Below are 27438 nucleotides of genomic sequence, written 5' to 3' on the forward strand. Positions count from 1 at the left end.
GGAAGACCAGAGGGGGGGCGGCGAGGTGGCGGTGCAATGCCAGGAGCGCCGCCCCTCCAGGTCTGCGCACGGCCGGTTCCTGGTGCAACCAGCAGACCCAGCTGCTCCTCCTGAACTTGATCCTGAACTGCAGAGGAGGTCTTCCCCTTGGCCCGAAAGGGTGAGCATGCGGATCCCCGGCAGCCTGTCAGCTCCGCTTGTGTGTCTCTTGCTGCTGCAGCCCCTCTGATGAAGCCAGGCACCCCTTCCCTCTCCTTCACCCACCCCGGCCCTGTTAGCATCGTCCTTGGGCTGCCTCAGCCACAGAAGTGCCACTTCTCCCGCTCCCCTCTGGCCTCTCCCCTCCCCACTTGCCTCGGCTGCTTCTCTCGGACCCCGCAACTGTGGCTCACCAGCGGCGTGGCTGACTGAGACCAGCCCAGCAGTGCGGGGCTGGCAGCAACCACATCGCAAGGGCTCGGCTGGCTGCTGACCAGTTTGCAGCGGCAGACAGACAATGCGCTGGGGCCGCCCGTGACTCTCCTGGATTTGTGGGTGTAGGATCTGGGGTGGCCCAAAGCGTATTGCCGGGTGGAGAGCCCCAGCTCCTGATTCTTTTCTGCCAGCGTGCGATATGCCTGGCATGCTGTGCCTTGCTTGAGTGTGCCCTTGCGCGCACAGAAAACTTTGGGCCGGACCTGATCCAGTGCCCTCACAGTGCATGATTTGGGTGGCCAGAACTTTGTCCCGAGGTGCACGGCGTCAGTCCTTTCTTCTTCTAGTTTTTTTTTCCTTTGGCCCCTGTTTGGCACGGGGCAGCTTGCTTGATGGTGCCCTGTGCTTCCGTACATTCTAGGGCTAGACGCGAGTCAGTGCCATCTGGTACAGCACCATTTGCGGGGTGGGGGGAAGCTTACTATGGGGTTCACACCACCATTTTCTAATTGGTCATGGTCATCTGGGGTCATTATGCATGAATGTGGATTGCACAAACACCATGCTTTGGGCTGGAGAGAATTGTTGCTTACCTTGAGCTAGCCTCTCAGTCCTGGAGATCTGTTATATCGGCTACGCCAAGGCTTAATTTGGGGTGCGGGGTCATTTAAACATTAGGGTCTAGACCCAGCCTTGTTGTGAAGTTTCACACAAAAAAGGAACTGGGTGTTAGGAAAGAGTAACCAAGTTCCACATCATATCGACCCCCGCCCCGCCCCCACTTCCTGTGTTCTTTGAGGCCTCCCTCTGAGCCCGCGGAGAGTGTCGCGTGCCCTGGAGTGCTGGGCTGGGCGCGGAGGAAGGCACAATTGCGCCAGAGTTCCCTTTGCTGGAACCTGAGGTGTGTCACATCGTGTATAGCTTCCTTCTCCTAGGAAGCTGCCTGACACAGAGTCAGGCCCTGGCTCCATCTCGCTCAGTATTGCCTACGCCAGTCTTCCCAGCACTCCTTGTGTAGTCCAACTCCCATCATCCCTAGCCAGCACAGTCCCATGATAGATGGGGATGATGGCAGTACTCGAACAAATCTGGAGGGCGTCCAGCTGGGAACGACATCAGCAGCAGCGCTCTGGGGTGTCAGGTGGGTGTCATCCCCAGCTCTACTTGGACTTGCCTGGCATTGAATTGGGGCCTTTCTGCTGCTGAGCGATCTGTGCTTCCCCTGGCTTTTTGGCCGGAAACCTAGATCCCTCGCATCCTATTTCATCCGCAAAGGTCAAGGAGATGGCAGTTCATTATTTATTATTACAATTGCATCCCACCTTTTTTCCTCTTGCAAGGAACCCAAGACGGCTTACTTGGTCCTCCTCCTCTCCATTTTATCTTCACAACAACCCTGGGAGGTGGGTTAGGACTGGCCCAAAGTCACCCAATGAGCTTCATGGCCGAGTGGGGACTCGAACCTGGGTCTCCTGAGTTCCAGTGCAGCACTCCAGGCACTGCACCACACTGAAGCCAGCCTTAGGGGGCAGGCCCAGCCCAATGTCTCTTGCCTCCTGAAGGGAGGTGGCAGTGATACTGCTGCCACCGCCACCGCCAGCCAGGCAGCCGGCCGGCCGCTCGCTTGTTCAGCCTGGTGACCTGCCTGTCTGGATGCCTCCTCAGCTGGCCAGCTGACTGGCTGGTTGCTCACTCCCTTGGCTGCCCACTTGCTCCCACCTTGTGGCATAGCTGTGGGGCTCCCACAAGAGGTTGGCTGAACTCCCAAGGGGTCGGCCACCTTCTCGTGGGAGCCTTGCAGCTGGGGCACAAGGCCGGAGTGACCACCCAGAGTACGAAGCAGCAGTGGTGCACCAAGCAGGTTGCTCTAGAGAGCTCTGCCAGTCGCTCTCTTGTTGTGGTAAATGCCACAGCAGGAGAGAGACTGGCGGGGCTCTCCAGAGCACCCATTGGAGGTGGTGACAAGGCAGTGGTGGCCCTCCTGGTGGGGGGGGGGGAGACCACCACAATTTGCCACTCTTCCTGCCACTCTTCCTCTGCCACCTGATGCAGCCACATGACCCTGCGTAATGGCAAGGCCAGCCCTGCTTAGGGGTATAATTGGCATGATTCCTGAGGCTGTTAGCTCAGAGTGTTGTGGTAAGCCACTATCCGTCACCTTCTGCCCCCCTCACAACTCTTGAGATCAGAATACACGGCAGCTGTGACCCACCCCAAACTCAGATCAGTCACTGCATCTATGGATAAGATGGAACAATCTCTGTCATAACTAACACCTTCTGTTTTCATTGCCTTTAGGAGCACAGTCATCAGCCAGGACACTGAGAAAAAATACCTTTCACTTTTACTCCGAGCCCTGACCCCCTATGTAGAATGACTGAGCTTGAATAAGAGATATAATTTTAGATCTCATTTTATGGGGCCACCATGACTCTGAACATCCCAGGTGTATTTTCCTTGTGCAATACCAGCAATGGCTTCACCCGTTCGCACAGGAAGATGGTAGCAGCAAACTAACCTTGTTTTCTGGTTCTTTTCCAGCTCAGAAATCTGAGTCATGAAGAAAGCAAAAAGGAAACAGGCTTTCTCCAAAGAGAAAGGTAAGACCGGACCTCTCCTTAAAAAAAGTTTCCCACTTCTCACCCTTCTCTGCTGGTGCCTGATGCTTGATGTGCAATAAATCTGTAAGTCATTTAGGTGACCCAAAACTTTTGTTTGTCCCAGACACACTTGGTAATATCTGGACTAAGCCCCCCCCCCTTTTCTTTTCAGAGAGGGAGTGGAGTACATCTTAGATAGACACAGTCCCATTTGCTGGGTAACACCCCATACCTGGAAAAAAAAAGATAAATCCTCCCAGCCCCCCTCCCAAAAGAGTGGGGATGCCAAAGTAAGAAATGTCCCCACTTCCATGCCAGTGCCTGAGATTTAGTCTGCAATATTCTTGTAAGTTTTTAAGGTGACACATGACAATTTGTTTTTTGTTGCAGCCCCAGTCGGTGGAAAGCCTGAACTAGGTCCATTTCTCTCTTCAGAAGCGGTGGACATTCAAGATATTCAGTCTCGTAAGCACTCAGGGGGGCTCTTTTTATGTTTCCAATAGTGCCTCATCTTAAAACTTAATAGTAGCTGTTTGTAGTGTGCTGGGGAAGCAACTATCCTTTAGGGGTAATTTCAGGGCTAGTTTTACTATATATTGACATAGCAGGGTTTATAATTAGAGTTATTCCAGACGTGGCTAATAGTATAGTTTACATTTTATTTTTGTGATAACAGGCCCATCTTCAGACATAGCGAAGCACAAGGCATCCTTTAATCCAGCATGGCCAAAAAAGTATGAATTCACTGCAAAAGGCAGAAAAGGAGAGAGCACTATGCGTCCTGCCCCCAGTGTAGGTAGCAGCAGCAAAAGAGAGAGAGACCTGAGACAACACATTTCATCAGAGAAGCTCAAAGCATACCTCTGCAGTGCATCACGGCCCCATCCACACGAGCCATTTGCTCCAGGGCCACTGCAATTCAAGGTCCTTCAAGACATATGATGTAGTTGCCACTTCACAGCCTAACCGTGGTTTTCACCCAGAAAATGCAGATTTCCAAAGACGTGTTTTGCTGCGATGTTGGTTTGCTGCGGGTTTTCCGCAGTTGTGAGCTGTCTGTCCCTTCCCCAAACCGGCTTTGCATTTTGTGGTGGGCGTGTTGTAGGCGTGCCCAGTGCTTGTGTTGCTCTGTGATGCCCCTTCACCCCTCCCCATTCCCCCACGGCTGTGCAGTTACAGAGGCACAGGAAAGAGTGCTCATTTCTTCAACCACACTTTCACACAGCTTCGCAGCTTCATATCGTTGCAATGACTGCTCTGGAGTCAGTGGCCAAGGGCTGGGGGTCCCGGGGGAGCAGAAGGTCCAGGACCACCTTCACTCGAGCCACCATTTTGGAATGATGGGTAGGCACTAGGGATGGCGGAGAATTCCGCCACGGACCCCAATGAGTCCGTGGCGGAACAGAGCACTTACCTCCGCCTCCCTCCAGAATCCTCAGCAGCCAGATCCTCCTTGCAGCGATCCTGCGGAGCTGCTGCTGGCTCTGGAGTGCCAGTGATACGGCCACCATTGCCGTATCAGTGGCTGAGGGGGACTGTCTCCGGATGCAAATGGCGTCCAGTACGCCATTTGCGGCCATAAAGGTCTTAGATTAAGGTAAATGCAGCCGTAAATGGCTGCATTTAGCTAAAACTAAGACCTTTCTGGCCGCAAATGGCATACTGGACACCATTTGCGTCCGAAGGCAATCAGTCCAGCCAGCGATATGGCAATGGCGGCCGTATCACTGGCGCTTCAGAGCCAGCCAGTGGCTCTGCGGAATTGCCATGGAGCAGAACTGGCTGGCCAGGATTCTGGTGGGAGGAATGGATCGTCTCCCCGCCGCGGGTGGATTCCCCCTGGAGCAGCAGGTAGGGAATCCACCCATCCCTAGAAGGCATATACCTCTCAAGGGCACACCTTGGCGAACTATCTCTAGAGTCTTGGGCTGGAGAACTGCCAAACAAGGAATGGACAGACACAAAGGAACCCCTAAAATACAAAACAGCTGCTAAAACCCAAAGTGTCACACCCCACCCTCATGTGCCTGTGCAGCTGCACGTTTATATATAATGGTAAAAAAAGAAGAAGCGGTGTGACTGCAGCAGTTTGCTTCAACGGCTATGTGTCAGCGTGCAGTGGATTTTCCCACTGGAGAAGGCCTCAGTAAAATGCACACGTACCGCAGCAGAAGCTAATCTTGTCAAGGGCTCCTTGGAGGGCTCTCTCAGTCTAATCCAGTAGCCAAGTCCAGACGCAGACAAAGGGATTCTTTTCAAAGCTTTATTCTTCTTTTACAACTTACAACTCTACAGGTAGCAACTAGATCTGAGCAGCAGCATCCCTATGCCCTAAGTTGGAACAGTTGGTCCCCGTTTGAAAGGCAGTTACTGGCAGACCCCTGAATATAAGGACTAGGGAGAATCCCTCCCCTTTTCCCTTGGATCCTCTGGGCGCAACCGTTCTTTGAGCGCCAACTGGGTGCTACACCTCCTTTCCGTGCTCTCCATTTGGCACCGCTCTCTGCGTCTGCGCCGTGCATCCAACCAGTCTGCTATCGGTGCTGGGTCACTCCCTGGACTGCTTTCTAATCTAGGAATGTGGGTGGGAGGAATTTCTGTCAGCTGCGGGCCCTGGGAAAAAGGGGCGCGCTCCTCTCCCAGGAGCGACTGCTCTTCCTCCGAATCAGAACTACTCTGGGATTCTATGGGCTCAGTGTCCACCCTGACAAATCTGCAGCTGCAATGTTGCGCAGTTACGACGGAGTGAAGGTTGAAAGCGGTGCTGTGCAGATGGCCCCTACCTCTCCTAATATAAAAATGTTCTTTAAGCCACCACCACCCCGCCCCATGTGACCTCATGGTGATAAAGTGACTGCTGCTGAACTTTGCAAGCCTGTCAGGGTGTGACACGTCACCAGCCTTACAGAAGCATTTGATTGCGGTGTAAAAGTTGATCAAACAATTTATGGTGAGTCCTCTGTGGCTAAAGCCTTGTGTGGAAAACCAAGGCAAAAGCATTGTGTGAAAGCATTTCAGCACCATATTCTATTCAAAAACATTTAGAATATATTGAGGCAAATGGTCTTTATTTCTTTGTGGCAACTGATGCTCCAAGCAGGGGGCCAACAAAGTGCTTTCTGTTAGTTTTGAGATACTTCCATTCTGAAAAGTGGGCTCCAGACTGCCTCTTGGGCTGCTACAGTGACAGCAATGAAATTTCTCGGGCCACCGAAATACTTGAAAGAATCCATGCCTTTGGTCTCAGCTTGGATGTGGCTGATGACGACAACATAAATTATGGGAAACGTAAGAGGGTCTACCAGAAACTAAAAGATGCCCAACAGCACCGTATAGCAGCCAACTGCTTCTCACACGTTGTTCGCAGTTCAACAAAGCAATGACACTGATGTAGAAACTATAATTCCACACATTCATTCACTCTCCAGTATCTCTGCTAGTAGAACAGAAAAGTTAAAGGAGTGTTCTGATTTTGTTGAGGCCAAAGGGTGCGGTATGTTGAGACACATCATCACTAGGTGGCTGCCTTCTTCCCCAGCAATTGACAGATGGCTGGTGTGAGCCCTTCTCCAGGACCCCGACCCCTCCTCCTCAGAGGGTGGGGCTTCTCAGTGAACAGATCAGGGGGAGGGGTCAGTTACTGAAAGGCGTCGTGAGGTTTCCACCTCCTTAGGACCTAGCTCTCCAGGGAGGCCCCAGGGACCAGTTCCCCTGTGTCTAGAGGTGGTTGCGCTGCTGTCTTCTAGCTGTGAAAACATCACCACGCCACAGCCACTTGCATGTTGTTGCAGACCGAAGCTGCTGAAACAGTCCAGGCCCATTTAAGGGAGAAGGGAGGTGGGCCTGACCTGCCTAAATGAAGCCAAGGAAGGAAAGGAAAAGGAAAAGTTCTTCCTGTGCAAGCACCAAGTCATTACTGACTCTTAGAGGGACGCCGCTTTCGCTGGCGTTTTCATGGCAGACTATAGCGGGGTGGTTTGCCATTGCCTTCCCCAGTCGTGACTACCTTTCCTCCAGCAAGCTTTCATTTTACCCACCTCGGAAGGATGGAGGGCTGAGTCGACCTGAGCCGGCTACCTGGGACCCAGCTTCCGCTGGGATCGAACTCAGGTCGTGGGGAGAGTTTCGGTTGCAATACTGCCGCCTACCACTCTGCGCCACATGAGGCTCAAAATTTATTTTTATTTATTTATTTATTAAATTTATTAATCGCCCATCTGACTGGTCACCCAGCCACTCTGGGCGATGTACAACCCACCATAAAACAATTTAAAACAATAAAATTTTACCATAATTTTTTTTTTTTTTAAATACCCTAACCCACCCCAAATGCCTGCCTGAACAACCACGTTTTTAATGCATGACGGAAGCTCATTAAAGAGGGGGCATGACGGAGTTCCCTAGGGAGGGAGTTCCACAGAGTGGGGGCCACCACAGAGAAGGCCCTCTCCCTCGTCCCCACCAGTCTAGCTGTCCTGGCTGATGGGACAGAGAGAAGGCCATCTGAGGCTGATCTTGTTAAGCGGCCTGTCTGGTGTTGCTGGAGGCGCTCCTTAAGATAGGCTGGGCCGGAACCATATAGGGTTTTAAAGGTCAAAACCAACACCTTGAATTTGGCCCGGAAAACAACTGGTAACCAGTGCAACTCCTTCAGCACTGGAGTGATGTGATCTCGCCGGCGGCTGCCTTTACTCAGGCGAGCCGCCGCGTTCTGTACCAGCTGCAGCTTCCGAACCGTCTTCAAGGGTAACCCCACGTAGAGCGCATTACAGTAGTCTAAACGAGAGGAGACCAGGGCATGTACTACCGATGGGAGCAGATGGTCGGGAAGGAAGGGGCGCAGCCGCCGTATCAGATGGAGTTGATACAGCACTGTCCGGCTCACAGCTGACACCTGAGCCTCCATGGACAGCTGGGAGTCCAAAATGACCCCCAGGCTGCGGACCTGGTCTTTCAAGGGTAGCCGTACCCCATTCAACACCAGGTCAACATCCCCCAGCCTCCTCTTGTCCCCCACCAAAAGTACCTCGGTCTTGTCAGGGTTCAGCTTCAGCTTATTCCTCCCCATCCAGCCACTCACCGTCTCCAGACATTTGGACAGGGATTCTACGGCCAACCTTGGTGAAGATTTGAATGAGAGGTAGAGCTGCGTGTCATCCGCATATTGATGACACTGCACCCCAAACCTCCTGATGATAGCCCCCAGTGGCTTCACATAGATGTTAAATAGCATCGGGGAGAGGATGGAACCCTGTGGCACCCCACAAGTAAGTGGCCACGGGTCCGAAACCTCCTCTCCCAGTGCTACCCTCTGGTACCTGCCGGAGAGGAAGAAGCCAAACCCCTACTTAAGTCTCAGTCACCATCTGCTGCTTGTTGGAGCAACGTGCAGGCAAACTTGTCTGGCTTCCAGCCCCAGTATCACTTGGAGCTCTCTGTGGTGCAGCTGAAAATATACACAGTTTGAGATATCCTTGAGATATGTCCAAAGGAGTTCTGCTTCGGATTTGTAGATAACCACAAATAGTATTCCTTCATCTCCTGTGATAAATTTATACTGCAGCAAATCATCATTTGGTACAGTATTATAGTTAGGTAATTTTAGATTCTGGACTTAAAGGTCTTCTAGGGGGCTTCCTCTTGAGATGATAATGGCCATTACTTCACTTACTTTAAAATCTGCCAAGCCACTCCTGCTGTGTTCGGGGGCTCTCCTGCTCATTCTGCTCTGTGGGACCCTGGTTATCTGCTCCAAAGTCTTGCCCTGACACTGCATGGGTACCCCTGTATCTTTACCCACTGGGCTCACTTATGCCTCCTGTGGAATGCCTTTCTCAGTCTAAAAGATGTTGTTGGTATTACTTAAGCAGGAATTACCTCTTCCATTGGGAGCATGGCTGCTCAGGCCACTAAAGAAAATGAAGTCCCAGCACTTGGCCGCCCTCTGCACCTCGGGATGCTGTATGATCGGCGTAGTGACACCCTCATCCCAGGTATGTCATGCAATAGTCAGCATTTTCCCGAATGCCTCAGCTTGTCTTTCTAAAACCAGTGCTATATCATCTGCTGTATCATCTGCGCACAGATTTACTTTATGCTCCTCTTGCCCGAAAATTACTCCCTCCCACTCTTCTCCTGATTGAATAATTTCTGCTAAAGTTTCCGTTGACAAAGCAAAGAGCAGAGGGGAGTGTGGACAGCCCTGGTGAGTACCTCTCTGCAACTGAAATGCATCAGACTTAACTCCACGCCCACACATACCGGTTGTTGGGTCTGCATGGTTTTGAACACATGTTCTTAAAGTCTCTGGCTTTGTTCTGCAATGGGGCAGGAGAATATCAGTCCAAAGGAGATTTTTGGGGGGTGCTTTTGTAGATTCCCCCCCACTGCTTTGCACTCATGATATTCGAGTTCATGTGCCCGAGTTTCCCCTTTCTGTGGCATGGGCTGCTGCAGATTCAAAAGACTGCTGTGCCTCTGGTCACCCCTTGGCCCCATCTCTGGTGCTACTGCCCCTCACTTCACCAGCCCAAATGGGCACCAGCCACTACCAAGATCTATGATGAAAGGTTGAAAGAATTAGGTTTCTTCAGCCTAGAGAGGAGCCGACTAAGAGATGATCACCATATTAAAATAGTTAAAGGGTTGTCACAAGGATGATGGAGAAAATTTAGCCCTGTTCACACATTCAACAATCATAAAATGGAAGGAGGCCAGGATTGCTCCACGCACCCACCCCAACCTCCCCAGGGTTTGAAGAGGAACTGTACTGCAGATGGGTCTGAAGAGGAACTGTCACTGCAGTTCCTATGTTCCACACAGTCATGGTTACAATCACACTTACAATCGCTGAATGCAGGTGCCCCCAACCAAATGAGGTGAAGTGGGTAGCTACAGAAGAGAGGGCCTTTTCAGTTGTGGCATCCCATTTGTGGAATGCTGTCCCCAGAAAGGCTCGACTAGTGCCTACATCATTAATTTGATTGTAATGGTTTTATTCTGCGCTATTTGTATTAAAAAAAAAAAAGTTTGTACTATGCGGGTTTTTTCTATGCACCACCGAGAGAACTTCCATTATTGGGCAGTTTAAAAGCACGTAAATAAATAAATTCTGTACTCTGTTGCTCCAGAGAGTAGGACCTGAACAGTTCAAATTACAAGAAAGGGGAACTTCCTGATGGTACAAGCTGTTGGACAGTAGAACAGACTGACTCGGAAGATGGTGATCTCCCTTTCATTAGCATAATTAAACAGAGGCTGGGTGGCTGTCTATCGGGGCACTGTAGTAGGAATTTCTTGCATTGTCAGGGGGTTGAACTATTGGACCTTGAGATCCCTTCTAGCTCTGATTTTAGGAATTCTGAACTCCATATTAGATGATGAGCATTTTTGAAGCATCTGTAATGTCCAACAACAGTTCTTCCTAAGCATATCTCATTCAGGTGCTTCAGATGTTCCCCCAGGGCCACTGTAATTTCAGGCCTTCCTTTTGCCAACATTTTTCTTCTGCATTCATCCTTACAACTCAGTCCTATGTATGCTTGGTTACTGAATGTAATGAGTACTTTCAAGTGGATGATGATTTGCAGTCCTAATAATGGACCCCTAATCATGAATTTGTGGGGAACTTTTGCAGGAATTACACTTTGGGATCCTGAGACTTTGAAGAAACATGTGCGTGTGAAGCCACAGCCCAAGACAGAATGTCGCATGCTTGCATCCGATAAGTATAACAGCTTGGCCGGTGCCCTCAATCTTAATGTACAACTTAAAGCAAGTTTATTAGGAGGCAATGTTGACCTGAATGGAGCTGCCATAATTTTAAAAGAAAACAAGAAATCCAAAAACCAGGTTCGAGTTGTCCTCTACTACTCCATCACCACCCGGTTTGAGGAGCTGACCATGAGACATTTAGGACCACAGAACATTGCCTATCCAGGCATGCTAGGGCGAGGCGAAGCTACGCATGTGGTCACTGCTGTGCTGTACGGTGCTCGGGCATTCTTTGTGTTTGACCGGGAAGTGGCTTCATGTGAGAATAAACAAAACAGAGAGAGAGAGCTGAGGGCTGCTGTCCAAAAATTATCTGAACAGGCAATGGGTAGAGATGGAAGTGCCAAAATTCAAATGGAGGGAAAAACAAACTTGGAAAACTTCAGCTGCACTTTTTATGGTGATATTGCTCTTGAGAACAACCCAATAACTGACTCTGATGCTATGAAGATTTATTCCAGTCTCCCCAAACTGCTAGGTGAAAAGGAAGAGAAGGCTGTTCCTGTGAAGGTTTGGTTGTATCCTCTGGCAAAGCTGGACCCTAGGGCAGCTCAACTGGTCCGAGAGATCAGCACCCACCTTATTACAAGAGCGCAAGCGGTTATAGAGCAACTGAGTGAAATGCAGTGCCATGACTTGGTGAGGAGCATGGATGGAACAAATTTCCCTGTGATGACTGAGAAAATCTTGCATTTCCAAGATCTCTGTAAGCGATACAAAGAGGCTTTCCAAGAACAACTGGCAGGAATTCTACCATCCATCCGAGGAGGTGGAGAAGAGGAGGAGGTCCTGAGAGAGATTTTAGACAGGAAAGGGCAATCACCATTCAATTCAAAACGCCTCACTGAATTTTTGAAGAAAAAGAGTGCAGAGATGGACTTTGTAAAGTTGTGTTGTAGTTTGTTAAAGGACATAGACATCATCCCTTCTGAATATAAACTCAGCGAAATCCTGTTTGATCACAAGTGTAAGTTTGTTGTGTCCTTTACATTCACATCCTTGCAAAAAGAGGAGCCATATTTACTGGATTTGGAAGAATGGATTTGTAACACTTCAGATTTGGCATCTCCCAGCTCCACATATGAGAAACCCAAATCCAAGGAATGGTTTGAAGAGGAAATAGTAGTTAAAAAAGCCAGAGAATATGTAAAATCTTTCTCGGATTTTGTCAGTCTCAATAAACAAAATGGAAAGACCAAGTTCATCGCCTCCTGTGTCCCAGATGAGGACAATCGTGGAGTTTCCATTTATGTATATGAAGATGGACAGCTGGTTAGCCGCAACTTTGGACCTCTGCTGAAACCCCTTCCTCCCGGGATTGGTGAAATTGGACATGGCAGTGTGCAGCTCACATTTGACCAGGTGGCTGAAAGGAGAGCTCTGATATCTAGCTATTGGGTGGAGTACAGGATCTTGGGCCAGGAGACTTGGATGGCCTTGGATACCAAGAATGATGAGGAGACCTTTCTAGTGACAAAGCTGCTTCCCAACACCAGTTACCAGTTCAGATATGCCGTCAGGAGCAAAGTAGGCCTTGGAGAGAGCAGTGGAGAAAGCGAAGTTGTGAAAACGCTTCCCACCAGCCCTCCTGGGGGACCCCAAGTGAAAGTTGTGGAGTCTTCTGCTATCAGTGTCACTTGGAAGAGTCCCAGCATCATTGGAGAGCGAGTGATTATAACTGAGTACAGGGTGAAGTACAAAGAGGATGCTGCAGAAGGAAGCAAGTGTGGGAACGATGACTGGAAAGATGTGATCGTGGGAACGAACAGTCTGCTTTGTCAGGTGACTGGGCTGAGACCTGGAACTCCCTACAGGTTCCAAGTGTTGGCTGTGTCTTCTAATAGGACAGAGAGTGCCCCCAGTGAGGAGACTGTTATTACAACCCAATGGGAAGAAGAAAAGATCGATGAACTTCTCAGTTCTGTTACTGCATCGAGCCCTCCAAAGCCTGGAATCACCGGAGCAGGTAAGGTATCCTAGCTGGAATGTTCTCAGGCTGTAACAGCTGAGTTTAATTGTCCATTTTTAAGCAACACTGACAGTGGGTTCTAGGGCACATGAATATTTGTCTTGCCCTTCCTTCCAAGGAACTCAGGCTGCCATTCCTGATTCTCACCTCCCTTTAGCCTCACATCAACCCTGTTAAGTAGACTAGGTTGAGAATGAGAGAAAGAGAGAGAATGGCAGAAGGTCATCAGTAGTCTTTATCATTACAGATTTGGACCCAGGTCTCCCGTGGTCTGGCATTCTAACCACTATACCACATCATTTGTCCTGGGACCACTCCCACTGGGCACACAAAGGAAAGAGGCAAATCCCCATGAGCATTCATAAATCAAATCAGGATCACATAGACCAACAGGCACAAGAAAGAAGAGGGGGAGGCTGCCTAGGCTCATTTTTACACACGCACGCACGCACACCCTGCCAGTGTGGTGTCGTGTTTAGAGTGTTGGACTAGGACTTGGGATACCCCAGTTCTAGTCATCACTTGGCCATGAAGCTCACTGGGTGACTTTGGGCCAGTCACTGACTCTCAGGGCACCGTCACATGAGGCTTTTATCGTGCACTTGTGGTGGGTCATTCACAGAGGTTTGCAGGTCCTTTTCATGATGTCCAAATAGCCAGCAATATTTCCCGGTTATTCCATGTTAAAAAGATCCAGACATCTTTTTATTATTAAAAAGTAATAAAATATATAAAAGTAATAAAATACTACTTTTTTAGAGAGCCAGTGTGGTGTAGTGGCAAGAGTGTTGGACTGGGAGCCGGGAGATCCGGGTTCTAGTCCCCACTCGGCCATGGAAGCTCACTGGGTGACTTTGGGCCAGTCACACACTCTCAGCCCAACCTACCTCACAGGGTTGTTGTGAGGATAAAATGGAGAGGAGGAGGATAATGTAAGCCACCTTGGGTTCCTTGCAAGAGGAAAAAAGGCGGGGTATAAATGCAATAATAAATAAATAAATAAATAAATACTTTTAAAGTAATAAAATATTACTATTAAAATATCCCAGATTTTCCCTACTGTGTATAGTCATTGTGGCTCTATTAAAACAGCCACTAGATGGTGCTGTTTCATTGAGCTCCATGGAACTTTGAAAATTAAAAACTTCCCCTCTGCAATCACATCTTCCCAGTCTGGGAGCCCCAGGGAAACGCGGAAAGGCCCCACAACAGTAGGGCTGTGCGTTTTTTCTTTAGTGTGGAGACGCCCTCAGCCTAAGCTATGTCACAGCATTGTGAGGATCAAGTGGAGGGGGGAGGGTCTCGCGTGCCACCGTGCAGTCCTTGGAGGAAAGGCGGGACATAAACGTAGCACATAAATAATACCTTTGTAGAAAAGGGAAGAAAATGGGATTTGTAGGCCTTCCAAAATGGAGTCACTCGACCAAATTTGTAAAGGTGTCACTTCTTTCTCCACACTCATTTTGATATTGTTTAGACTGGGCTACTGCAATGCTCTCCATGTGGGGCAGCCGCTTAAGGCTGTTTCTGCAGAATGCCACAGCTGGGCTCTTGGTGGACACCAGATGGCAGGAAGATGTCACACAAATAACTGCACTGGTTGACAGTTTATTTCTGGACCCAATTCAATGTGCTGGTTTTGATATTTGAAGCCCTTTAAATAACTTGGGTCCAGGTTATCTGAAGGAATGCCTCCTCTTGTATCCTCCCGCACCCCTCATGCTTTGAGGCTGTCCAGTGAGCCTCAAAGGCTCACTTTCATTGTGCTTCCTTTTTTGCAGATGAGGTCTCTGTGGACCAGGGTCTTCTCTGTGGCTGCTCCCCATCTATGAAATCCCCTCACCAGGTATGCCCACCTCTCTCTTGTCTTGTCCTTTGGAAAATTAGTCCAGAGTTTCTCATTCAGAAAGGAGTTGAGTCTGCTGGAGTACCAGTGAGAAACTTGGCTTTAAATTTGATGTGGTGCATTAGACTATGTTTGGTTGTTTTTAAATAATGGGTTGGGTTTTGAATCGTGAGCAGCTTCTAGAGCAGAGACAATGGGCTGAGAAACAGGATATAAAATTTACAATAAAATAAACATTTGAATCTACAAATCCATGTTCCACAATAAGTAGCCTGTGCGCTATATCAGACCCTCGAAAGCTCTCCCACGCCTTCCTTCTATGTCTTTTCCTTTTCCTGGCCCATTGTCTGCTCCTGCATTGGTTCAGTCTTGCTTGTGGGAAAAGCTGGTACCCCATTCACTGCCAGCTGTCTGTTTTCCCAGTTCAGGCAGCTCTAAGGAGCTAGTGCTTCAGCAGGGACTTGGCACAGAGCTAGAGGCTCCATCCCTTCCTGCTTCTCAGGCAGGTCCTGATCCAGACAAGTGCTCACATATGCTTCCCTTCCTCATGAGTAGACAAGCACTTTGCTGGTGGCCTTGACGCTCCAGCCTGGCTCACTGTCTTCTTTGCTCCTGTGGCCCCACATGTGATGTGTGTGTGGAGTGGGGAGTCTGAGAGTTGGCCAGGAACTCAGGGGACCAGCTAGACGTAGGAAACCTGTGGTATGGATGTCTAGATGCTTCTGCTCCTGGAGCAGGAATGTCTGGATCTGAGGCCTCCTCTGGATTGCTGGCAGCGCAGGGGTCTGGCGGAGAGGGGCGACTGCTTCCCCTAGGAGACCCAAGATCCTGTGTCTGGGTAGACCTGAACCTTGACACCAACATGTTTCGATATGATAACAGCATGTGTGATGCTTGTGGTTGGGAAATGACCCCTGGCTTGACATTTCAAGGAGGGAGCTATTGTATAATTTATTTGTGAAAAGCCTGGGGCCAGATCCTTCATGCAGTCAAGCGAACTTTACTGACATGCCATCATTTCTCTTGCATGATAGCCTAAAACGGACGAGAATTGAGCATTGTCCTCATTGGCAGAACAGGATGTCAGGAGTGCCCTAACTGCCTCTTTCAGTCCCCTCCAATAGCCAACTCAGGACACAGACGACGAGGATTCTTTCCGAGGCTTTATTCCTTTATGACTCTTTCAGATACTAATCACTAGCAACTAAGCAAGGAACAGCACTGGGGAAAGATAGCAGAGTAGCCTAAGCTCCAGGTAAGGCAGTTGGTCCCTGTTTGAAGGGGAACCACGAGAAGACTCTGAACTTATGGGCTAGGGAGAGATCCTCCCTCTTTCCCTTGGGTCCTCAGGACGTGACTGTTGCTTGCACGCCAAACGAGTGCTACGCCTTCTTTCTGCGCCCTCCAGCTGTCGTCGCTCCCTGCGTCTGCGCCGAGTGTCCAGCAAGCCCCCCTCCTGCGCTCTCTCACTGCCAGGGTCACTATCCCAGGAATGCTGGCAGGAGGAGTCTCTGCCAGCTGCTGTGCTTGTGAGAGATGAGTGAGTTCCTCTCCCATGGATTGCTGTTCCCCCTCAGAATCAGAACTGCTCTGGGACTCTATGGGCTCAGTTTCCACCCTGACACAGGATCTGGGAAGAGCGCAACAGGAAAAACTGTCCTGGTTGAAGAAGCATTTGCAACATCTATGTCAACAGTAGCACAAATGTGTAAAAGATGAGTAGCCCCCATAGAAGGAAGGAGAATGATAATAGTTTATGCTCCTGGCTTTTTGCACACCAATGTTATAAATGCCTCTACGTGGAAAGACGTGGAGAGACGTTTCCCCATCCAGGACCCCATACCATCATCTTCATTACAACAGTGAGCAAGATGATAGGAGCAGAAGCAGAAGCTGCTGCTATTTGGCTGGCAAAGAAGCTTTTATAAGACAGAAGAAATTTTCTGATTGTTTTATTCACCCACAAAGACTTATTAGACGATATAGATCTAACTGTAACCGTTCTCTTAGAATGAAGGAGCAAATGAAGACCTTAAGGTATTGCCAATCTGAGGAATTTGCAAATCCCTCAGCGATCCCACAAAGCACAGAGCCAGCACAGATTGGCTCCGGGCCCTGGTGGTGAATGAATAGTCAACACTCACCAGGGCCCTGTCATCCCCCCAATACATACTCACAGAGCTGGCTATTAACTGAGGAGTGAGAGTGAGTCTGAAACAGGCAGGGTGAACAAGTCAGGCTTGGCTTTAAAATGGGGAAGTGGCTGGAGGTGGGAAGGAGGAAGCGGAGAAGCCAGCAGGAAATGCTGAAGAACAGAACAGGTGAAACAGGCTTGGAGTGGATGAGGGATAAGAACTACAGGCATTAAAGAGGAGAGGGGAGAGAAGTAGGAAGGAGAAAATCCAGGGGAGATAACGAACTGTGGAGATGAAAGTATTAGAGCAGGGGTGGGCAACTTGTGGCCCTCCAGATGTTTTGGCCCACAACTCCCACCATTGGCTATGCTGGCTAGGTCTGGTGGGAGTTGTAGGCTTACACATCTGGAGGGCCGCAAGTTGCCCCCCGCCTAGATTAGAGGCTAAGAGAAGCTGGAAAGCAGAGAGAACTCAAGAGGCTTCGAATCTTGGAGGGCTGAGAAAAGGCAACACTGAGGACCCTTCAACAGCCTGACACCACCTGGGTTCCTGAAAGAAGAAAGCCACATACTAGAAGGACAAGGGCAGGACTGAAGAAAGCCAAGTCAAGCTTATTAATCTTCTCACTTCACCATCTCCAGTTTGCCTTCTTTTCTGCTTACCTGCCTTCTGTAAGGGGATGCCCAGCAGCAGCACAGAGGCATCTGCTCCCTTGACAAGCCACCATTTCGTATGAAAATGGCAACTCGTTCTTTTCTGAAAATATTCAATTTGCAGAAATGGTGCCCTTAAAGGGGCCATTTCTGCAATATTACCGGCGTTTATGCGCGCTGAGCCAGGTAAAAGCTGGGATCCACAGACTTGCATCCGAGGGGCTGAGCCAGCCATTTCTCGCCAGGCTTCAAGCCCCAACTGGGTGCCCACACCATCCCTAATCCAAAGTATGCAGTCAATGGGTTGGGGTTCAAATGTAGAAACTGAGAAAAAAATAAAGAGTATTGAAAATAGGGTAAATTGTGGGAGTTGCAGTATATAATGTTCCAGCAGATGTCAGCAGAAGGCTCTGATAGGCACTCTGAAAAATTTAAACGGTTGCTTGCAGTGCAAGGTTCAGCCCATAGTAACTGCAAAGAACACGGTTCAAGCAGACAAAGCCTGGAGTTTCAGAGGAGGAACATCAGAAGCTGCCCTGGCCACCTTCATACGCTGTTTTTTTAGCAGGATGGTTCCTTTTAATCACTGTTTTTTGCGGGAGCTTTAAATGATGCCGCTGCTCTCTTGCTGCTATCTCACCACTTCCCCTCCCTCTTCCCATGTTATCTGAGAACGGGGAAAACCCAGTGTTTTCTGTGCTGGCGACTGAAATCGCCATTTCCCCCCTGTGTATTTCCCTTTTCACTTCGTCCCGCTTTGTATGGGTGTGTGCTAGGGGGTGTTGCTGGGTGGTGTTGAATAACATTGTCATGACAACAAATTGGGGGGGGGGAGGTCACTGACCACGCTTCCAGTGACTGTTTCTGCGTCTCTCCCATTCCACTACAGGCGCTTGAACTGTAAAGTGGTTAACCATCCCAAATGCTTCTCCGAGATCCCCCTGAACACAGCAATGCTTACTTCTGAGTAAACTCGTTGGCTGTAAGGCTTTCCTTTCCTGGGAGTAAGTGCCATCGAAATCTGTGTGGCTTGCTTCCGAGTAGGCATGCATAGGAGTGTATTGTAAGTGTACTCAGAGTAGCAGTCCTAAGATCTCCCATCCCCTTCAATGCGTTTACTTGGAACTTCCCCCTCCCATTGGCTCCACTGACTGCTTCGTCTTCCTTTTGCTCACCAGTTTGATGGTCTTTTTCATACAGCCATTGAATGGACTTGCACTCCTGCCTGTGAAAACATCCATATGATTGGGAAGCAAGCCAGCCACTATCTCTTCTAGCCCGCCTTACAGGGCTGTTGGAAAGGCAGAATAAGGGGGAAGAGCAACAACAGCACAGGGTGGGGGGGAGAAAGCCAGCCACTATCTCTTCTCCTAGCCCACCTTACAGGGTCGTTGGGAAGCCAGAATAAGGGGGAAGAGTAACAACAGTATGGGGAGGGAGTGTATAAAGTAACACCACCCTCTACTGTTGAGAGATCCTATTGCTGACACTGCATCAGACAGACTCCAGTTGTACAGTTTGAAAAAGATGCATTCATTATACTTCTCTCCATTTTATGCAGTGCAATAGGGACGCTCCTCTGCACGTGTACTCAGGTGTGGCCAGGAGCAAGGCCTGGTAGAAAGTGGAAAGGGAGTTGATGCTTCATTTACACAATAAACAACCAGATATAAGGCAGATTATCTCTGCAATGCTCAGGAGAAGTGGTGGGAAATCACAGGAGGGTTACAGATGGAAGACAACATCATGTCGACTCCCCCTTAAAATTCCATGAATGAGGCAGGGCGACTGAAGAATTCCAGCCTCTTCTGGAAGCACCCTAAGTTCTTGGATAGCTAGAAAATGCAGCAGAACATAATGTTGGCAAAAAGTGAAGATTTATGTAAGAAGTGAAAGGCCACTTTGGCTAAAACCTAGTGCAACTCTACAGCAGAAGGAGGGACCTGTATATTTCTCGCCTCAGTCGTACTTTGGTCTTGGGTTCCTTGGTGGGCTAAATATCAATAGGTCTGGGAGGGGGATGAGTGTGTTATGCAGGGGCTTTGGGAGAGCTCTATTAACTATGAACCCTGAAATTTGGTAAGTTTGAGGAAGCGGCAGTGCAGATGTGCCATTCAGAATAGCTTTCGGTCCACTGTGCACAGACCTATGAAGAGAGGTGGTAGTCTTGGTGGCAACCCAAGAGTTGGGGTTTGTTGCAGAGAACAGTACAAAAGTACTACACAACCTTGGCAGAGGAGATGCGACACATGTTGGATGTGGGGTGCTCCGTAGGATCCCACACTGGGTATGTCAGTTACACACATGTGGGTGGCAGTACAAAACTCGGGGTTTGCGGTTTAAAACACTAGAAAACGTTGACACAGGTTTTTAATTAAAATGCCAATGTTGTTTAGGGGTGTTAGGAACCCCAATTGTCAGTTGCACACTTGTGGGTAAAAGAAGACAAACATCTTCTGTAATGGCCTGTAACTGGAATAAATACTTAGAGTGCAATCCAGATTACAAACATATCGGAAACCCAAAGGTATAAACTCTGTGTTGAGCAGATAACTCCAGATGGCAAAAGTAGGTGAACTAAGCCAAAGAGCACAGAGCAAGTGAAACGTACATATAGTACAACAATCTAACGCATATATATTCTTAAGAAATTAAGGGTGCAATCCTATCAAGATAGGCGGCGACCTATCCAAAGCAAAGCAGGAGAGGCACGGGGGGGATCGTTCCCTCTGTGTCTCTCCTGCCCTGCTATTTTCCTCTAGACAGCCATCCATTTTCGGCTGTCTAGCTGTGGGGGGCTGACCGGGAGAGAAGTCTGCGTGTACGGCACATAGGATGTGTCGCACACGCAGCTCCGCTCTCCCCACCCCGGAACGCCCCAGCCCCGCCCCTTTTCACTCTGTGCTCCTCTTCCGAGGGTGGAGGATGGGGCTTCTGACATCCAGGGAGGTCAGTTTTCCGGGAACCAACCTCACAGCGCGGGCTCTGAGGTCGGTTCCCAGAAAAGAGCATATCCTATGGCCCTCTAGACAGTGTCTAGTGGCCATAGGATTGCTCCCTGAAGCTGCAATCCTAAACAACATTATTAGAAAGTAAATCCCACTGAATATGGACATCTTGTTTGGAGCACAGAGTTATCAGATCACATTGCAAGGTTACAGGCTGTACTACCGCAGTTGCAAACTCTGCCCTTTCATCTCCGCTTTATTCTTTTATTATTTATGTACTCATCTTAGAAAAATAAAGACATTTATAAACAGAGCAAGGAGTGCCTTTTAGGTGAAGGGATAACACAGCTACAGAAAGAAATTACTACAACCCTCCAGAAATAAATCTAGGATGGAAATCCAAAGGTGATTTCTAAGTATATGATGAGTGCTCTTTTGCACAAATTTGAAATCATTTATAATTTGGAAAAATCAGAAATTTGATCATTTGAATGTTTCTGTCCCCAACACTGACCTTCTTCAAATGTCAATTGAATTTTTTTGTAAAAACAAATATTGCTTTTAATAACTGATCCCTTTTGGTTGCTACATGTTAATCAAAATGGGAGGGGGGTTCTAACAGATGATTCTCAGCCCCTCAACTTTCTACAATTCCCAGGATTCTTTGGAGGAAGGAGCCATGATGGTTAAACCACTAAAAACTGAAGATGAATTGGTTAGCGTGGATAGCCTTGTCATGCATTGTTGTTCAGACATTACAGAGGCTTCAGGGGTTTATTTACTTATTTATTTCAGGAACTACCTATTTTTTTTAAATCCTAAAGTAGTTCACAAGATAAAAACCTGTTAAAACTTAAAACCATACAATAAAACAATAAAATTGTGATACAACCATTCAATCTCATTCAAATAACCAGGGGTAGCTGGCAACATAAGCAGGCAGGAAATGCCTGGGCAAACAAATGTGTCTTCAGTTGTTGAGAGAATACTCCACACTCGGAGGCCCCCTGATCTCAATGGGGAGATCATCCGACATTGTGGGTGCCACAAAAGAGAAGGCCCTCCTCTGCACCATGGGCAAATTAACATCGATAGGGTGCCATACGGTAAGCGGGGCTTCCCCCTTCAAACACAGAGACTGGGACAGCCAATGCAGGAGAAGGTGGTCACTCATCTTTCCTTTAGCTAGGTATCTGTTGCAGGGAAATCACATATTTGTAGTGCACATGCAACAATAAGTTGTCACTGTGAAAAATTTGTTTAACAGTGCATAGTTCAACATGTACATTAACAACTGAAATTGAATCCTGGTAAGATGGGAGTCTTTGTGAGTGGGGGGTTCCTGGGCTTGGGAGTTGGGTAAATTACATGTCCTGGATGGGGCTGAACACCCTCTACAGGGACAAGTATGTCGTCTGGGCTGGGGTGCTCTTGGTTTCATCTCTGTCACTTGAGAACCAAGACAACCAAAGAGCGCCTATTACCGACTTAGGGTGGTACAACAGCTATGACCATCCCCGGATAGGGATACCCTGACGACAGGGATCCATGCATTGGTTGCCTCATAAGAACATAATCCAGCCATGCTGGATCAGACCAAGGGTCCATCTAGTCCAGGGTCCAATCTACATGGCTGACTGAGTGTGGAGCGACAGCACATCAGTGTTGTTTGTGACAGATGACACTGTCACCAATCCACAGTAATTTGGCAGGTTCCATCAGCTCCATGGGAGCTGCCAGGTTTCCAAATTCCATACACTTATGTGGAAGAACAAAGAAATTATAGCTCTTTGCTTTGACACATTTTCTTGGAAAAAGGAAATTTTACCGGTGGCTAGCACAAAAGCCATTAGGCCTAACTGTCTGAACTTTGGCAGGCTCAGTCATCTCTATGGGGGCTGGCAGGTCACCAAATTCCATGCATGTATGTGGAAGCACAAAAAAAATATAGCTCTTTGTTTTGACAGATTTTCTTGAAAATAGCAACTTTGCCTGTGACTAGCACAAAATCCACTGGACCTAACTGCCTGAAATTTGGCAGGTTCCATCAGTTCCATGAGGGCTACCAAGCCTCCAAATTACATCTATCTATCATACGAACTAAAAAAGTTATGACCATTTTTGTTTTCCAATGCAAGTCAATGGGAAAATGTTTTGTTGTTGTTCAGTCGTGTCCGACTCTTCGTGACCCCATGGACCATAGCACGCCAGGCCTTCCTGTCCTGCGCTCTCTCCCGGAGCGTGCTCAAGTTCATATTCATTGCATCCGTGATGCTATCTAGCCATCTCATCCTCTGCCGTCCCCTTCTCCTTTTGCCTTCAGTCTTTCCCAGCATCAGGGTCTTTTCCAGGGAGTTTTCTCTTCGCATTAGGTGGCCAAAATATTTCAGCTTCAGCTTCAGTATCTGTCCTTCCAATGAGCACTCAGGGTTGATTTCCTTTAGGATGGACTGATCTGACCTCCTTGCAGTCCAGGGGACTCGTAAGAGTCTTCTCCAGCACCACACTTCGAAAGCATCAATTCTTCGGCGCTCAGCCTTCCTTATAGTCCAGCTCTCACAGCCATACATTACTACTGGGAAAACCATAGCTTTGATTAGACGGACCTTTGTCGGCAAGGTGATGTCTCTGCTTCTTACTATGCTGTCTAGGTTGGCCATAGCTTTCCTCCCAAGGAGCAAGCGTCTTTTAATTTCATGGCTACAGTCACCGTCTGCGGTGATCTTGGAGCCCAAGAAAATAAAATCTGTCACTGCTTCCATTTCTTCCCCTTCTATATGCCAGGAAGTGATGGGGCCAGATGCCATGATCTTAGTTTTTTTAATGTTGAGTTTCAAGCCAGCTTTTGCACTCTCCTCTTTCACCCTCAACAAGAGGCTCTTGAGATCCTCTTCGCTTTCTGCCATTAGGGTGGTATCGTCTGCATATCGGAGGTTGTTGATAATTCTCCCAGCAATCTTAATTCCGACCTCTGATTCATCCAACCCGGCATTTCTCATGATGTACTCTGCATATAAGTTAAATAAGCAGGGTGACAGTATGCAGCCTTGTCGTACTCCTTTCCCAATTTTGAACCAATCGGTTGTTCCATGTCTGGTTCTTACTGTTGCTTCTTGACCCTCGTACAGGTTTCTCAGAAGACAGGTAACGTAGTCTGGTACTCCCATCACTTTAAGAATTTGCCACAGTTTGTTGTGATCCACACAATCAAAGGCTTTAGCGTAGTCAATGAAGCAGAAATAGACGTTTTTCTGGAATTCTCTTGCTTTCTCCATGATGCAGCGAATGTTGGCGATTTGATCTCTAGTTCCTCTGCCTCTTCTAAACCCAGCTTGTACTTCCGGTAGTTCTCGGTTCGCATACTGCTGAAGCCTAGCTTGTAGGATTTTGAGCATCACCTTGCTGGCATGTGAAATGAGCGCAATGGTGCGGTAGTTTGAACACTCTTTGGCGTTGCCCTTCTTTGGAATTGGAATGTAAACTGACCTTTTCCAGTCTTGTGGCCACTGTTGAGTGTTCCAGATTTGTTGGCATATTGAATGCAGCACTTTAACAGCATCATCTTTTAGGATTTTAAATAGCTCGGCTGGAATACTGTAATCTCCGCTAGCTTTGTTGTTACTAATGCTTCCTAAGGCTCACTTGACTTCACTCTCTAGGATGTCCGGCTCAAGTTCAGTGACCGCACTATCATGGCTATCAGGAACATTCTGATCTTTCCTGTATAGTTCTTCTGTGTATTCTATCCACCTCTTCTTAATCTCATCTGCTTCTGTTAGGTCCCTGCCTTCTTTGTCCTTTATCATGCCCGTCTTTGCACAAAACGTTCCCTTGAGATCTCCAATTTTCTTGAAGAGATCTCTAGTCTTTCCCATTCTGTTGTTTTCCTCGATTTCTTTGCATTGTTCATTTAAGAAGGCCTTCTTGTCTCTCCTTGCTATTCTCTGGAACTCTGCATTCAGTTGGGTATATCTTCCCCTTTCTCCCTTGCTTTTCGCTTCCCTTCTTTCGTGAGCTACTTGTAAAGCCTCATCAGACAGCCACTTGGCTTTCTTGCATTTCTTTTTCTTTGGGATGGATTTCGTTGCTGCCTCCTGAACAATGTTACGGACCTCCGTCCATAGTTCCTCAGGCACTCTGTCTATCAGGTCTAATCCCTGAAATCTATTCCTCACCTCCACTGTATATTCATCAGGGATATGATTTAGGTCATACCTGAACGGTTTAGTGGTTTTCCCGACGTTCTTCAATTTAAGCCGAAATTTTGCAAGAAGCAGCTCATGATCTGAGCCACAGTCAGCTCCAGGTCTTGTTTTTACTGACTGTATGGAGCTTCTCCATCTTTGGCTGCAAAGGACATAATCAATCTGATTTCGATATTGACCATCTGGTGACGTCCATGTGTAGAGTCGCCTCTTGTGCTGTTGGAAAAGAGTGTTTGCTATGATCAGCATGTTCTCTTGGCAAAACTCTATTAGCTTTTGTCCTGCTTCATTTTGTACACCAAGGCCATGCCTGCCTGTTATCCCGGTGATTTCTTGACTTCCTACTTTAGCATTCCAATCCCCTATGATGAAGAGGACATCTTTTTTTGGTGTTAGTTCTAGAAGGTGTTGTAGGTCTTCATAGAACCGATCAAACTCAGCTTCTTCGGCCTCAGTGGTTGGGGCATAGACTTGAATTACTGTGATGTTGAATGGTTTGCCTTGGATTCGTACTGAGATCATTCTATCATTTTTAAGATTGTACCCCAGTACTGCTTTTCCCACCCTTTTGTTGACTATGAGTGCTACTCCATTTCTTCTAAGGGATTCTTGCCCACAATAGTAGATATGATGGTCACCTGAATTAAATTCACCCATGCCTGTCCATTTTAGTTCACTGATTCCCAAGATGTCGATGTTCAATCTTGCCATCTCATGTTTGACCACCTCCAGCTTACCTTGATTCATTGATCTGACATTCCAGGTTCCTTAACAATATTGTTCTTTACAGCATCGGATTTTCTTTTCACCACCAGACACATCCACAGCTGAGTGTCCTTTCGGGTTTGGCCCAGCCGCTTCACTCTTTCTGGCGCTACTTGGAAATACCCTCTGCTCTTCCCCAGTAGCATATTGGACACCTTCCGACCTGAGGGGCTCATCTTCTGGCGTCATATCTTTTAGCCTTGTGATACGTTCCATGGGGTTTTCTTGGCAAGAATACTGGAGTGGGTTGCCATTTCCTTCTCCAGTGGACCACATTTTGTCAGAACTCTCTGCCATGACCTGTCCGTCTTGGGTGGCCCTGCACGGCACAGCTTATGGCTTCACTGAGTTACGCAAGCCCCTTCGCCACAACAAGGCAGTGATCCATGAAGGGGGGAAAATGTTAAAAAATGGCAATTAGGACAGCTCAAAAGATCCGGGGCCCAATTCAAAAGATCTGAGGCCCGTGCCCAGGTGGACCACTTTTAATGACGCCCCTGCTCCACCCCGTGCTAATGTTGTACACCTCTATCATGTCTCCCCTCAGTCACCTTTTTTCCAAGCTAAACAAGCTCAGCTGTTGTAACCTTTTTTCATAGGGGAGTTTCTCCAGCCCCTTGATCATTTTAATAGCCCTTTTGTGCACTTTTTCCAGCTCTACAATATACTCTTTTAGGTGCTGTGACCAGAACAAGAAAGAACAAGGGAAACTGAGGAAGAGAAAGAACAAAAATCACCTGGTGAATGCCGGTTGCATTTCCACTTCCTTACAGATCAGAAACAGATTCTTTTTCTTCTGTCTGTCCTCCACCCTTAGTTTTGAAGCATTGAAGTATTAATTTTCACTGTTTAATAAAAACATTTTTTAAAGTATTGTACAGGTGGTCCCCCTATACACACACGTGCACAACATGATTGGGATATTATGTGGCTACTTGCTAGCACTGCTTTGGCACTAAAAAAAATATCTTGGGCTATTCGCCATTATCTGACAAGGCCTTTTGGTCACCTTTAGCATACAAAATCTCTTGTGCAAAACTTCTGGCTGGTGTCTGAAAAGACATAATGTTCTGGAAAGAACAGGTGAGAGCTCTAAGCCACCTAGATAAGGTGGGGCACACACGCTCCCTTTTCCAGCATCATTGGTTTCCTCAGTTGTGCAACTGTTTGCCGAAGAAAAAGCATCAGATGGGAAAGTCAGTCAGGTGGTGAGTTTGCAGCCGTGGCCTCCCTGTGGTTATGAATGGCTGCCCAAACGGCACACTCTAGGGGAGCAGTGACTTCTAAGAAGACCAGGACAGGGAGAAAAAGAAGAGAGAACATTTGATGGTGTTCACAGCTTGTTTGCTGCTGCGAGCCAACTACAACAGCAGAGCTGGGATTTGGAGAAAAGCCTCTTGTGAAGGGACCAGAATTCTTTTTTTTCTTTTTGTCTCTCTCTCTTGCTCTCTTTTTCCAGGAAGTGGGCCAAGGTCATGTGTGAAATGGTGGGAAAAATCTGTATTTTTACTATTTCTCACTGTTCATAGTTTAGTATCTTACAGAGATGTCTCTGATCTTTGAACTAACAACTTGGCACAGATACTACTTCAGAGATCAGCTGCAATGTTCTGGCAAACTGACATTGTTCAGAACATGTACGCCATGACTGGGTTTAGGCTTCCATGACTGTACCTCACCACCGAGAGACCTCTGGATATAAGCACAGGACTTGAAGGGGCATCCAGTGACCAGCGCTGAGGAGTAGGTGGGCCTAATCCTGAAACCGAAACTTTAAATGAAACCCTGGGAGCTGGTGCCTCTACTTTGGCTAGAACGTGGGCTTAATTATTTGTGAGTGGCCTCAAGAATTTTGAAAAGCAGCCTTTACAATTTTAAGAAAAATACAGACAGGTGTTCATTTGTTGCAAGATCAACAACAAAGAGTCTAGTGACATCATAAAGCCTCTTTCCCCAACCTGGTGCCCTCCAGATGTGCTGGACTACAACTCCCATAATCCCCCAGCCATGGGCAGGTTGTGTGTGTGTGTGTGTGTGTATATATATATATATATACATACATACATATACATACATATATGTACAGATGGAATGGGAAGGAAATTATTACAGAATGGAGCCAGAAGTCCC

The 27438-nt window shown here is 47.9% G+C and overlaps 1 protein-coding gene across 4 annotated transcripts; it reads left to right on the forward strand.

Annotated features, from left to right (window-relative positions):
- LOC146345286 (stonustoxin subunit alpha-like) lies at positions 1 to 26184 on the forward strand. 4 transcript variants are annotated; one of them, XM_084859561.1, is made up of 7 exons: positions 1 to 160; positions 2956 to 3014; positions 3405 to 3479; positions 8885 to 9007; positions 10651 to 12753; positions 14538 to 14602; positions 25964 to 26184. In XM_084859561.1, exons 2-7 carry the CDS (start codon positions 2972 to 2974, stop codon positions 25982 to 25984), a joined length of 2430 nt encoding a protein of 809 aa, XP_084715687.1. In that variant the 5' UTR covers positions 1 to 160; positions 2956 to 2971; the 3' UTR covers positions 25985 to 26184. The 4 variants fall into 4 exon arrangements, with proteins under 4 accessions (XP_084715687.1, XP_084715690.1, XP_084715688.1 ...); XM_084859564.1 differs by having other exon boundaries at positions 25985 to 26180; XM_084859562.1 differs by lacking the exon at positions 25964 to 26184 and adding an exon at positions 15637 to 17738.
- The last annotated feature ends 1254 nt before the right edge of the window (positions 26185 to 27438 follow it).

The sequence above is a fragment of the Heloderma suspectum genome, chromosome 5 (genome assembly GCF_057233095.1).
Source record: "Heloderma suspectum isolate Gila_16-S chromosome 5, 16-S_ref, whole genome shotgun sequence".
Lineage (NCBI taxonomy): Eukaryota > Metazoa > Chordata > Lepidosauria > Squamata > Helodermatidae > Heloderma > Heloderma suspectum.